General features: G+C 47.7%; 1 protein-coding gene across 1 annotated transcript in view; it reads left to right on the top strand.

The window, feature by feature from the left end:
• Nucleotides 1-14505, top strand: part of GRIK4 (glutamate ionotropic receptor kainate type subunit 4) — a 304635-nt gene that overhangs the window by 236142 nt on the left and 53988 nt on the right. Inside the window, 2 exon segments of the mRNA XM_048827667.2 lie at nt 6713-6865; nt 8273-8377. Of these exon segments, the coding sequence (XP_048683624.1) occupies nt 6713-6865; nt 8273-8377 (258 nt within the window).

Genomic DNA, 14505 nt, shown 5'->3' with positions numbered 1-14505 from the left:
CTGGTTCACACCCGACTACTACCAAGGCACTGCTCTTTGGTGTTCTAGCCAGCTCCTCCCTGACATCCTTTTCCCACCCCTTGAGCCCAGGCGGCTGCAGCTAACTCACTGCCTAGTTTGCCAAATCTTGATGCAATCTCTCCCTGGAAGCCGCCTGCTTGGGCGACAGCTGCAGGGCCGTTGAGATGCATTAAAAATAAAGCTTTTCAAATAAGACAATCACACAAAAAATAACCCCTAGAAACCCACGTGCTGAAGGGGAAAAATATAATCCTGGTCTCTTCTCTCCAGTTGGCCCTGAATGAGCAGAAAAGCTCGTCAGATGAAAAAGCCAGGAAGCTCCCCCCTTAGAGTTCTCAGTGTATTTCGGGGTCGTGAATGGTGCTGGATTGGGAGCCTCTGTCTAAAGCCTCCATTGCTGTCATATTAATACAGCTGGATGCTCAATTCCTGCACAGAACGGGTTCGGTAGCCGGGCAGGCTTCCTCCTGATCTGGTAAGGCCACCTCTAGAGGAGCATGGGAAGGGATTTCAGCTGCCCTGGCACATTTGATCCTAATCCTCTCCACTGAGAAAGCTAGCCCTGATGTCAGTTAATCACGGTGTGGTCTTCCACCCAGCAGGGACGGGGGTGAAACTTACCAGTTTAAGGCACATTCCCCCCCTTCCCTCCCCCCATCAGATGGTTATGATTTTCGGCTATTACCGACCTCACTATTATTACAGTTTATTATTGTAGCATATTCAGGCCCCAACTGAGGGCAGAGTCCCATTGTGCTAGGCACTGTGTATACACCTAGCAAGAGACAGCCCCTGTCCCAAAGACCTCTCAATCTAAGTAGTCGAGGGGAAAGGATGGAAGAAAAGAAGGATTATTATTCCCATTTTGCAGATGGGGAAATGAAACACAGAGAGATCAAGTAATAATATCTAGCTCTTCTCATCTCAAAACACTTTACCAAGGAGGTCAGTATCTTTATCCCCATTTTACAGATGGGAAAACTGAGGCACAGGGTGACCCAGTAGCAGAGCCAGGAATAGAATCCAGGTCTCCTAAAAGTGTCAGTCCAATGCTCTAGCTACGAGGCAACACAACCTCAGTGTTACTGAATGACCTCCCCCACAGCTGTGGCAGAGTCAGGAGTTGAACCTTGGTCTCCTGAGTCCCAGAGTCTTAACCACAAGAGCACCCTAGCTGTCCTGTTTAGAGGTTCTCCCTGTGCGTGTTCCCCCATCACCCTGGTCTCTGAGCATCATTCTTCATTCCTGAGCCATGTGGCCTCCCAGGGATAAGAACTAAACCCTGCCAGATATCTGGCAGGGCAGGTACAGAGGAGCTGTTAGGATGACATAAGTCAGAAGCACCGTGCTTATTTTCTCCCCTTCTTCCCACTAGGAGCATTATCATGGCACAATGAATTGGCCTCTGTCTTTGTCGTTTTAAACACCTACTGCAGTTAACGTCCGACAGGTCTGTTTTTGGGAAAGTCTCTGTCTACGTAGGGATTTGGGGATTTACCCCTGTAGCGTAAGGGAGCTGAAGGCTCCTGGGATTGTGTAAAGAAAGGAGTTCAACATCTGGACTCAACAGGAGGTGAAGTGTAAACTGAGATCCCTGGGCTTTCTTGCTAGAGATGGGAAAGAGTCTAAGGAAGGGCGGGGGAAGCTACTTCTTCAAATGCCAGTCTCATTAATCACATTGCAAGGAAAAGAAATCAGAGAAAATCATTAAAATTACAGATGGCTAGATTAGGTAATTAGAATTTAGGCAAAAACAGATGTTTGTAATTAAGTGTTTATTTCATTGAATGAAATCCAGCTTGTAAAGTCTATTTCACAGGATTTTAATGGTTTTAATTCTCTGTTATGTTTGGGGGCAAATATACAGAGGACAGTGTTTCAGGAATAACTCCCATTCACCCCTCCTAAACCTGCCTATAGTCCCTGGAGAGCAGCTTGGCTTTAAACATTGGCCTTGACACGAGAGATTTTGGTAAATAAAACAAAAACCTTCTCTTTAAACTATGATGGATCTCTCTGTGTTTCTGGAAATATGTCTACACTGCAGCTGGAAGCCAGCACGCCAGCCTGAGCGGACAGACGGAAGCTAGCGTGCTAAAACTAGCAGTGTGGACGTCACGGCTTGGGTGGCAGCTCTGACACTCAGGCCCACCCAATCTCCTGGGGCCATGCTTGGGTGGCTATCCTGAGCCTCTGCTGGAGCCACACCATCCACCCTGCTATTTTTAGTACTCTACCTTGAGCCCCGCCAGCACTGCCTACCCAGGCTCTGGGGCTCACTCCCAGCTGCACTGTAGCTGTACCCCACAGGGCTAGATTTGGAGATTTTGGCCGCACAGGGCAGCCAGCGAGGAGCTGAGCCATGCCATGGGGCAGAATCGAGGGCATCCTGCATCAGAAGGGTACAGCACATTCTGGAATAGTACTCCCCACTAGCCCATGCAACGTACTCCCCACTAGCCCAGCTGGCTTGTGCACCGAGGGGGAGGAGCTATTGCTTTGTGTGCTCCTTGCCCCTTTGCAAGCGAGTTGCTCCCAGGGCTTCGTAACACAGTGGCAGCCCTTCTTTTCCCTCATGCTCCCTTAAATTCAGGGTGCACCACACACACTCCTTACGCAGCTGATTACACATAGAGGAACACAACTTTACCTACGCTCCATCCCCCTACTCCCTATCTGGGGAGTTCCTCCCTGGTTTTCCAGCCGTGCAGTGATGTCCCTGCAAGATATGGGAGGCCGGCTCTTTACTCACCTACACCCACATGATCATGTGAGTAGGAACCACCATCAAAACCATTGGGTTTTTCACATGCAATGTTGCACAGGCACTGTGCACCACGGAGGTGGCACAAAATGACAATGATCAGCACAAATCAAGAATGCACAAAAGTGAGAGACTCGTGTTAAGGTGCAAATTGTTTTTTTTTTTTTTAATGTCACAATGAAAAAAGCCTTTTTTTTAAATGACTCTTGACAAAGGAGGAGGAGGAGATTTGATAAGGGGCGGAGGAGAGAGAGGGATTGGGGAAGTCAAAGTGAATGAGTTTTAAACCAGGTGGTTGGAAGAACCAAAAAATCGGCTAGCAGCTGTGCTACAGTGAAATGCAACTTAATTTTGCACAAGCGTCTTCCATGCAAACTATATCCCAATTTGCTTGACTGAGTTAAATACAGCTAACAGAGTTTACGAATAAATAATGGCAGACGGAAATAGCAATTAGGAGGCACAGGCAAGGGAGACAATATTGTGTTTGGCTGAGATTTGAAACGAGCCAGAGAGCTGATGAGCCAGAGCGAGACACAGAAAAGACTGCTACAAATGGTAGAAGCAGCAGAGGAGAAGGCTCTTGCACCAACAGCAATGGGAAGAAGTGGAAGTGGCAGAGAGGATTCTGATACTCAGTGACCAGAGGGAGCGAGGAGAGGACTCGAGCAGAACACAGTTCATGATTTTGGATAGGGCAAGTCCATAGTGGGCTTTAAAAGCAGGTTCCTGAAATAAAGGGGGGAGCTGGTGAAGACGTCTGGGGGGGGGGGGGTGCTGGGATCTTTTTGTGCATGTTGCAGTCCCTCAGGGTTCAAAAGCCCTGAATCAGGCCCCTCCAAATCATGAAACTGGCATCGACTCCTAGTTCTGAGCCTGTGTGGATAGGGAATGGCTGGCCTGATACCCAGCGTTAGAGCTGGAAATCGGGTGCTTTCCAGGAAAGCTGTAAGTAGAGAAAAGAGAGAGGGAAGTGTAGGACTTGGGGGATGGGGGAGGATGCCCTTAGCAGAAGAAGTCACCCCCGGCAGCAAACCAAACCATAAGGGCATGTTGGAAAAGGGAAGTGTAACGCCAGAAATACCAGCAAATTGTCTGAGGCTAAAGTGTAAAATATTCCAATCAATAATGTCAAATGCTTCACTAAGATCTACAAGCCTCTTGCTTAGTAGCTAATAAGAGATCACTAGCTGCTCAAAGAGAAGGGAAATGAAAACCCGACCAGAGACAACTGGGGCCAGTTTTCAGAGCTGGGGTAAGGGGATAGAAACATCCGATGACAGTGGAGCTGCATCTTCTTACCCCAGGTCAGAATTTGACCTGTCGCTACTGATAAGGGCCCCGAGACAGGAAAGCACACCTGTAAGTCCCAGTGAAGTTAAGCATGTGTATATGTGCTTTGCTGAACAGAAGCCTGAGTACCCAGCCAGCTGGGGATGGCGAACTCCTAGTTGCAGTAACAAGCAATGGAGCTTGGAGTGCAAGGAGATGACGTGAGCCAATGGGGTGAGGAGGGAGGATATATTCACTCCTTTAACAACTCTGGAAAATGCAGCCCTGGAGGGGAATTCTTAAGAGACGATGTAACTATTTAGGGAGAAAGCTGGAAGACTTATCACCGAACACAAAGGGATAGGCAGAGAGGGACGGCATGTTATCTGATGGTTCAGACAGGAGGACTGGGGATCAGGATGACTGGGTTCTGTTCCCAACTCTGCCGCAAACTCCCGTGTGTCCTTGGGCAAGTCACTCATCCTCTTCTGTGCCTCAGGTTACTCTTCTGCACAGTGGAGATAATGATACTTACCGACTCGCCAGGCATGGCTTGAAGCTCAGTTAATCCATAGTTGGAGAGCGCTTTGAAGCCCTCCAGCAACAGATACCGACAACAGGGTTCATCATTATTACAGATGAGATCAATCCGATCCCGAGAGTACGAATCACACATGATGGTTGCTACTCACGTCACTGGATGCGCTCCTGGAAAGTGCGCACATACTGTGGTGAGGAGGGTGGTGTCAGAACATACACAGACGAGAGTAGGGAGAAAATCAGACATCATATTAGATGGGATGATGTCAGAAATACCATCAAATTGTCTGAGCTCCATCTACCTTGATAGAACAAATGTGAGAGGTGTTGAGGGGTGGGAGATGGAAATTGGGGATTACTGGAATTATTAGAGCGGATGGTCAGGGTTTGATAGCACTAAGTGTGGTAATGTTAGTTTTTCATAGTGTCTGCAAAGCCCTGAGTTGCTCATTAACAGCCTGATACCAGACCACTGAAGTCAGCTGGACTCTTGCTGTTGACTTCAGCAGGGGTAGGATCAAGCCTAGTGGGTTAAATCTGGCTCACTTTATACACACAGGTAAGGCAGAGGAAACCAAAGGGTCTACATAACAAGACTGTCCCCCATTAGGGTGACTGGGAAGAGAATAAATGTGATCAGAGCCGGGGTTAGTGAGAAGGAGCTAGACAAGGCATCTGGGTGGAACCTGAGCGATAGATATAGTTGAACTGTAAATGTCCACATACGGGGGAAGTTGAGGAGAAGGCTCAACAAGCTAAAGAGCAAATATGTTGCTGGATGCTGCAATGGTAGAGAGGAGACTCTATGAAGAGGGAGGGAGGAAAATGGAACTTTGACAGTAACGAGATGTGGCAACCAAATGCCAATGCAGTCAGGAAGTGACGATAATTGAAAGTGAAATCTTAGTCATAACAATGAAGAGGAGATAGAAAATGACTGGTTGTTAACTAGATCAAAAACATCGAAACAATTGTGCATGAGGAAAGTAATGCTCTGCATGAGACAAGATGGTAAATAGAAGTGATTAGAAGCAAGTGGGTCGAAGGGGAAAGAGTCAATATGGATTCTGAAATCTCCTGTAGCAGCAATTCCTTTAGAAGGACGGCCGGCAGTGGAAAAGGGGACCAGAGCATTATGGTAAAGGGATTAAGAGGCCAGTGTGGGGACTGGAGGACAAAGAAAGGAAGGGAGGTGGATAAGTGCAGAAGGGAGGAAAGCGAGGATGCGAAGAGCAGTAAGAAGAAACTACCCGAGATGTGGAGGGTAAGGTAATAAGCCTGAGAAGAGGCGGAGGAAGTCCAAGGAATGGACTTGAATCCAGAATGGCCACATGAGTTACGCCTACCACAATGAATGACATGGAGACCCCAAGAGAATGATGATTAAAGGAGTCTATGGGCCTGATTCTCCGTTGTCCTACCTTTGTGCAATGACTCACACCGAAGAACGTAAAGGCCATACTGGGTGAGACCAATGCTCCATCTATCCTGTCTTCTGATAGCGGCTAGGGCCCGATGCTTCAGAGGGAATGACCAGAACAGGGCAATTATCCAGTGATCCATCCCCTGTCGTCCACTCCCAGCTTCTGGCCATCAGAGGTTTAGGGACACCAAGAGCATAGAGTTGCCTCCCTGACCATCTTGGCTAATAGTCATTGATGGACCTATCCTCCACAAACTTATCTAGTTGTGTACCAAATCAGAATGGTAGCATTTTATGCTTGCTTTGCGCAAGCATGAGTGACTGCCCAAGGCACAGGGCACTGGGCAATCTGGCTCAGATGCCTTGTCTAGCTCCTTCTCACTAACCCCAGCTCAGACCGTGAGTGGGATGCGAGGCGAGGTAGCTCAAGGCATGACAGATATGGTAGGGTAACTGTAGCATGGTGTTGAATGGAGTTGCTCTATGGTGTATGAGCAGATGTAAGCTTCTACCCTGGTGTACTGTATGGGTGCGTAAAGATTTATTTTACACTGTGTGTGTAATTGTGTGCACACGTATGGCAGAAACAATGGATTTGTTCCTTCGCTAAGTGCAGGTTGGGTCTTATTTAATTTTCCAACCTTTGGTGCTGCTCCTCTGAGCTCCCACCTCTCTCTCTCTCCTGTCCACAGCTCTCCTCTGCCTTGTTGTTTGATGCCGTTTATGCCGTGGTGACAGCGGTGCAGGAGTTAAACCGGAGCCAGGAGATTGGTGTGAAACCTCTGTCCTGTGGATCCGCACAGATCTGGCAACATGGCACCAGCTTGATGAACTACCTGAGAATGGTGAGAAGTGACTGAAGTTTGCTGATTTAGCTGTATCCACCCCCCAACTGCCAGGAGCAAAAGACATGCACATCTGAATGTGTGTGAGATGATGTCCCTGCAGTCAAAGTGCAGGATACCAGCCTGTTTGACTGTAGCGCTGGGAATGAAGGAGAAAGCCATGAGAGAAATGTTTGTAAGCCAGCCTAGGAACTATTTGAAATTCACCAACTTTCAGGCTTTGTGGCAAACACAAAGCTCAGCAAACTTTTTAAATTAAGCCAGGCTAAGCTTTGTGAATGTTCCCTGGGTCCAGTTTCAAGTGAACTTGAGCTGATTTATGGTCCCACCTTGCAACCAGGAGAAGCTCAGATATTGTAGATGAGTTTCTCCTGCAGGGGTGGTTGATTTGGACTTTTCTGAACTTAGGGTGTTGTGAACTCATATGGATCAAAAGTAACTATGGGTCAAAACAAAACCCCAGGTCTGAACCCCTCAGATTCCTCGAGAGTTTCAATTTGAAGTCCCAGAAGTGAATGTGGTGTGTGTATTTTGGTTCTAGTTTGTATCCAGTTTGAACATTTTTTTCTGGCTCTGTTCTGGATGCAATTAAAATCTCATGAGAGCAGCTACTCTCATGAGATTTCATCCCAAGATGGTAAAAGACTCACTGATGTGGCTTTGGTCTCAACATCTGACCCCTTCCCCCCTCAACACACACACACACACACCTTAACCTACTCCTGATTTAAACCACCTCATTGCCCCATCCCTAATCAAATGTTCACACAAACTCCCGTAACCCCAGAATGACGGAGCTTCTCCCAGCTCTTGTATCATTAACTTGTACTCACTGCTAATAAGGTGCTTGAGCAGCACTAAGCAGGATTTAAATCCGCTGTGTGGGATATGACTCTCGTCATGGGACTCTTTGCAACGTGACCCCCTGTTAACTCAGGCTCCATCCAGTGCAATGTCATGGCACGGTTTGCCACAGAATCCCCAGCCGCTTCTTTCAATGTGACACAATTAAATACTCACCTCTGCAACCTAGCAATGTGCAGCCTTGGGGCCATGGAGATGGAATAAGGGTGCAGGGGAGGGCAGGCTGGGGAGTGGCTAAAAGGGTAATGAATGGAACCTTCATGAGAAATGGAATTCTGGAAGCCTCGCAACTTACAAGTCTTTTGTTTTATTTTGGGATATTTTCCCCTCTTCTCTGTCTCATTTCTACTCCAGGCAGATTCTGAAAGCAATTAGAATTGTCCCATGGCAATACTGTTGATACTCCACCCCCGTGGATAGATGTCAGAGCTCCACAGTTCTGTCCTACTAACTGGGTAAACAGCTGCCATGTGTGGGCTCTGTTCAAGACTATAAGGGGGAATGATCTCAATTTGGTGCTGTAACTCTCTCTCTCTTGGACAGGTAGAATTGGAAGGTCTCACCGGCCACATCGAATTCAACAGCAAAGGTCAACGGTCGAACTATGCCCTGAAAATCCTGCAGTACACACGAAATGGCTTCAGACAGGTAAGATTGGCCCTGCAGGCATCTTCCTAGGGTCTGAACCTGCCAGGTGCTGAGTGCCTCCTGGGAGGTGCTGAGACCCTGTCCCCACCTCCACTCCCCCTAAAGTCAATGGGAGTGGAGAGTACTCCTTGCCTTGCATGACCTGACCCTTAGCAAAGAACAACCCCAATGCAGTTTTTAGCTGCAGCTCTCTCATTGTTCATGGTTTGGAAGGAAGTTTACAGTGAAACCCTATGTTCCCCTTTGTTAAGAGACCACCCCAAGACATCTCTAAGCATTTTAAATTACCACCTTAAGGGAGCATCTCTCCAGCATGACTAGCAACACCCAGCATCAGCTCCAGTGTGACAGCAGCCCTCTCTCCAAGAAGATAAGATTCAGTGCCTACAAAGCATGTCCTGGATACACATCCACACAAAGGCCATGTTTGCACACAGACTTGCAACTGGTTTAAACTGTTGCAAACTGCTTTGTGGACACACTTATTTCAGATTAAGAGTGGTTTATTTCAAGTCATCTTAAACCTATCCCTAAATGATTTGGGGGAAAGTTACATGAGAAAGTTTTAGCAGTTACACAGGTATAGTTGTACTGGCTTTACCCACTGTGTAGACCCTCTTATTTTCCTATATGAGTGGCGCTTTTTTTTTCAGTTTAAGTTAAACCCATTGTCAAAAGACATCAGCTAAACCAAGAAAAGGCCCTGTTATTAGAGCAGGCTGGGAAATGGTTTTCCTATCCTGTGAAAATGTTCAAGATGTCAAAATTTTCCCCCTTCCAAATCAGGATGAAAAATAAGTGTCTCCAAAATGTTTGCGAATCAAAAATCTGAACATTTGTTTGGTTTGGGTCAATAGAAACATGTCGTTTCTGATTTTGGCCATTTTTATGTATTTAAAACTGTCAAAACGAAAAGTCGATTTGAACTGGAAAACTGGACTATGAAAGTCGACTAAATAAAATGAATCAAAACGATAACATTGAAACAAAATGTTTCAGTGATTCCGACTGAGTCAAACAAAGCTTTGGGGAATTTTCCTTTTGTGGGAAATTTTGAAATTTTGTTCCGATTTGGAAAGATCTTTTTCCCCTCCCACAAATATCAGAATTTCCTGTGGAATAGGCATTCTGGTTCCTGACTAGTTGTAATAATCATCACCTGAAACTGCTTGCCAATCCCTCCGGTTGTTTGTTTTCCTCCTTACCCTGCACCTCTTTCGGTATTGGTGATGGCGGCTAGCTACTCTTCTTCTCCCTGTGTATTGCTTGTACAACCCTCCCCTTCTGTTGGGGCACAGCCTGACTTACATTAGTTTTCAAATCTGGGTGCCTATATAAGCATCCAGGCTTTCAGAAGTGCTGAGCACCCACAAATCCCACTGGAGTCACTGTGAGCTGCAGGAAAGCTGCACCTTTGAAAATCAGGTCACTTCTATTTATGGGCCTCAGTAAGGATTTAGGAGCCTAACTTTAGGCAAACCATTTTGGCCAAAAAGAAAAGGAGTACTTGTGGCACCTTAGAGACTAACCAATTTATTTGAGCATGAGCTTTCGTGAGCTACAGCTCACTTCATCAGATGTACATTTTGGCCAGTGAGTTTTAATGGGCACCTGGGCAAGGGTGGCTTAAGAGTGGCCCCAGAGAGGAGGTGATTCCTACCAGCTGCAGGTGAATTCCACCCCACCCCCCCCCACTCAGCACCTCCCCACTGGCTGGACTCTCTTGGAGATGGAGGATAACCAGGCAAATGCAGAGCAAAAGGGGTCTCGTTTCAGCCTGAGCAGAGGCTGGTTAGTGCACCAGGAAAGGCTCCCAGCAGACTAACTGATCAGTGTGTATCGGTGGAGTTACCAGAATCCGAATCACCTGGAGCACTGATCCATGCTTGCTTCCTTTTCTGCAAGAGGGATTTCATCCTTCCAGCTCATAGTGACTTTTTTTGATTGAATTATAGAATTTGCGCTGCGCATGAGACATCTGCACCCTCCACAGCCCATTAAGTGGTTAGTCCTTGGCATATTGAAAGCGCCTTATTCTCTAATGCTCTTGCATTGACACCTGTCTGCCCTTCGTTCACTCTCTTGCGGTTGCAGCACAGTGCTCGTTCATCCCCGCCTCCTCTGCTGTTGTTGTTCAGCGGCCCTCGCTCAACCATGGCTCACTCTCTCGCAGTCTCATTCATGGTGGTCACCTGATGCCACTCTGTCTCTTGCAGAGTCGGCCTTTCGATTGCTGCAGCCCAAAGCTGGCAGAGGGAGAAACTGGCCAGTGAGATTCCTTCCCTGTCCAGGCACTGATACAGCTGCATCTGCACAGCAGGTGGGAGGCACAGCTGCAGCATACGCAGGCATACCTGAGCACAGCCACGCTGCTAGCTCAGGAATGCCAAGACATGCTGTCCCAGTTGCAGTGTAGAGATTCCCCAAAGGGACTTCACACCAGACCCTTTGGTTGCAGAGTCATTGCAAGATCCAAGGGGTAGTGGAGCAATGAGATGCACCAGACTCTGTGCATTTGCTGCTCTCAGTGGTGACTAGGGGTACTGGTGTATTTCCTGCCATCTACAGAGGTTCAGTATGGTGTCTCTGCGGTTCTCTTTATGGACCTCTGGGTTCTGCAGCGGAGCAGGAACCCACCACTTCATTCATTCATGGTTGAACTAGTTCCTCAGCCCGTCTCTTTTGCTCATTTCTGTTCTCTTTCCCACATTGGTATTCTTGTCGTTTTAACTTTGGCAGGTAGATAAAATGGGAAAGGGTGGAGGTGACTTACCTCACCATATTAAGAACATGGGAATTGCCAGATTGGATCAGACCCATGGTCCGTTTAGCAGAGTACTCTGTCTCCAATGGCCAGCACCAGATGTGTCTAGTGAGGGTGCAAGAAACCTTACAACAGTAGATCTCAAAGCGCTTTGCAAATGAGATATATTATCCCCATAATATAGATGGGGAAACTGAGGCACAACGAGGGGACGTGACTGCTCAACATCACCCAGCAGGCCAGTGGCAGATCCAGGAATAGAACCTGGTTCTCAGTCCAGTGCCCTAGCCACTAGGTCACACTGCCTCTATTTCAAACCTATCTATTTTTAATAAATAATAAAGAAGTGCCTGTTTATTTTGGAGAGAGCCCGGAGAGGAAAGAGGGATTTTAGCTGAGGTTTGCAAGGAGATGGAGAGATTCCAGAGGGAGGCTGTGCCACATGGCAAGCGCTTCAGAGGAGAAGGGTCCCACAATGGCAAGATTGTCTGGTGGGGCAGAGAGGAGTGCAGTGGTGGAAGCCAGGTGCCAAATTCAGGTGTTGAAGTTGATGGAGCTGAACCTGCTTACACCAGCTTGGAACTTGGCCCAGGCTCTGTAGGAGTGGATGAAGCCGCTCCATGGAGGTTGTGTTTTCCAGGAGAAAGCAACCCTGACCTATGAAGCAGACTAAGGAGCCTTGGAACGGGGGTCTCATCTTTAATATTCCTATCTGGGCAGCTCACTGGGAAGTTACAGATCAGCCCAGTGGCAAGAACCCTTGTCTCAGAGACCGCCCCTTCTCCAGATGTTTGCCAGCTGGAAGTGCCTCATCACAGAACAAAAGCAACGACATCTTACCCGGCTCTGCATGGGACCTGGCAGCAGCTACTTTCAGCCTCGGCTGGAATGTTGCCTGCCAGTTTCTACCTCTGGCATGTGACAGCTCTGTCTTCAGCTACCTCTGAGTGAGCAGGGAAACGGGCTGTCACTTCCGGCAGAGAGATCTCTTACAGCATCAGGGCCCTTTTTAGCCATTTTCCTTAACCCACTTGTTATGAACAAAAGTGACAGATGCAAACCCGCCTGCGCTAACGAGAGTAGCCATTAGGCGGGAGCCGGGGAGAGACATGGCTTTAAAACCCAACCTGCTTGCTATATTTTTGTAATACATTTTAAATGCGAGGGAGAGTTTTGCCATAAATATGCAGATCCTTCTGAATCTGTGTTTTGCCGAGAGCTCTGCAGTGAAGTTTTGAGTGCACGGAAGCCCCTGCTCGCCTCACAGCTGTGTTCCAGCTCCTGGAGAATGCCTGACACGACAAAGATTTTGCCGCCAGCGCGCAATCACTTTTAGGGTTTGGAATGGTGATGTCGCCGTCTTGGTCGCAGGATATTAGAGAGCTCTGTGGAGCTCAAAAACTCGTCTCTGTCGCCAATGGAAGCTGGTCCAATAAAAGAGATTGTCTCTCTTTTCGGGTTTGGAGGGAGACTCATTTTCCAGGACGCAAAAGAACATTTTATTTGTTGAACAAACCTGGGAAATGGTCCAGTCGCATGGTTCACACACCCAGGGTCTGTCTGTCTGCAGATGACAGTGTTTAAACATGCTGCCGCGATACAATCTCAAGGGGTGAAGAGCAATTCTGCATGAAGAGCAGTGACTGGATAAGAGGCATCCCGGGGTTCCCTGTTTGATGCCAGATCAAGCTTGCTTGGTTTACAAGTAGCAAAATGCTTTGCCTTGCTTTTCCCTAATGGCCAGTCCTGCAACCTTCACCCTGGAAGGTTAGAATCATAGAATACCAGGGTGGGAAGGGACCTCAGGAGGTCATCTAGTCCAACCCCCTGCTCAAAGCAGGACCAATCCCCAACTAAATCATCCCAGCCAGGGCTTTGTCAAGCCTGATCTTGAAAACCTCTAAGGAAGGAGATTCCACCACCTCCCTAGGTAATCCATTCTAGGGTTCTTCTATCTCACAAACCCTCACCAGAAGTAAGGATTGTACAGACCAAATTTTGACCTGAATTACTTCTGTTCACTGCCATTGTCTGCTAAGCACACCCATCCAGAAACAGAGATGGTGCCGTGTGACTAATGTGACCAATCCCAACCAAGCAACGTACCTGGAACGTGCAATGTGGGGAGTCTGATAGCACAGCACAAAGCGAATGGGATTCATGAAGGATCCCATCAGAGCCTCGAAGAACCAGTACATTCTTGAAAATCCCAGTTTACTGGGAGCAATATGTGGAGCCAGAAAAGGGCAACCTTTTCTACTGCAGGTTATGCACCATAGGCAGCTAAGTATGTGGCCTGCTTTTCAGAAGTATCCCACATCTCCCATTGGAGTTAAACTTTGCAAACAGCCCACCAGCGAGAGGTGATCAGTTACTACAGGTTATGCTGACAAGGCACCTGGACAATGGAAAGCCCTGCTGGTGTCGGCTGCCTGGTCAGAATGTTTGGTGGCCTTAAATAAATCATTCCTTGTCAAAAGTCTGTCCAGTTGACTTTATTCTGCACAATGCTGGTTTGTATTCCAGTGGCGGCATAATTCCTCAGCTGGGCCTCTACCTCTGAGCTAGAGGAGGCAGCCCCAACCTGCACCTCTTACCTGGGGGTCAGGCCAATGCCTAGAGGGCGGATTAAGGCTAAACAGGGCCCAGGTCCACCCAAGTTACGAGCCCTCCAAGCAGGCTCTTATACCCTACCTGCCCCATGCTCAGGCTCTCCCTTTCAGGCCCCCAAAACATGTCTCCTGCCCACTCCTGAATCTTTGACCTTCCTCCAAGATGAAACATCCCACCGCCTCACCAATTCATCTGGACCGCCTCCAACCATGAAGCCCAGTTCCTGCTCAGCTGGGTACTTCTCACCCAAAGTAGGAGGTGCCGATCCAGGTTTCTGAAATCCACTGCTGGATCCTGCAAGGTGCTGAGCACGCCTTTAGTTGTCAGTGTTTTCAAGTGGGAATCAAGGGCCCTCAAGCCCCAGCACTAGTATAATGCTTTGAGATTAGAATAGCTCTAGTGGGCTGCTGCTTATTCGCCAGTTTTCCTCTTCTCAGCCAATCGTGGGAGAAATTCCCATATTATTATATATTGAATAAATAAATGAATAGTTAGAAATCATTTAACTAAACCCACCACTCAGGAGCAAACACTTGTGTCCTGGAGACAAACTGCTCCCAAGGGTCAAATTAGCTGACTTCTGTCTAGAGTTGTTTGAAGCATCCTTGTTGCCTTTTTAACAGGCTCATGCTCTCTGCCCATGTCTGTCACTTTCAGCCACAGGGGCTTCCAGCTCATGAGCTTTGAGAGAAAATTCACCAGAAGTTGAAGCTGATCCAGATTTCTGCTAGCAAACAAATTAGAGACTCTC

Source organism: Caretta caretta, chromosome 22 (genome assembly GCF_965140235.1).
Source record: "Caretta caretta isolate rCarCar2 chromosome 22, rCarCar1.hap1, whole genome shotgun sequence".
NCBI lineage: Eukaryota > Metazoa > Chordata > Testudines > Cheloniidae > Caretta > Caretta caretta.
Note: the sequence above shows the minus strand (reverse complement) of the source record. Positions and strands in the feature narration are given on the sequence as shown.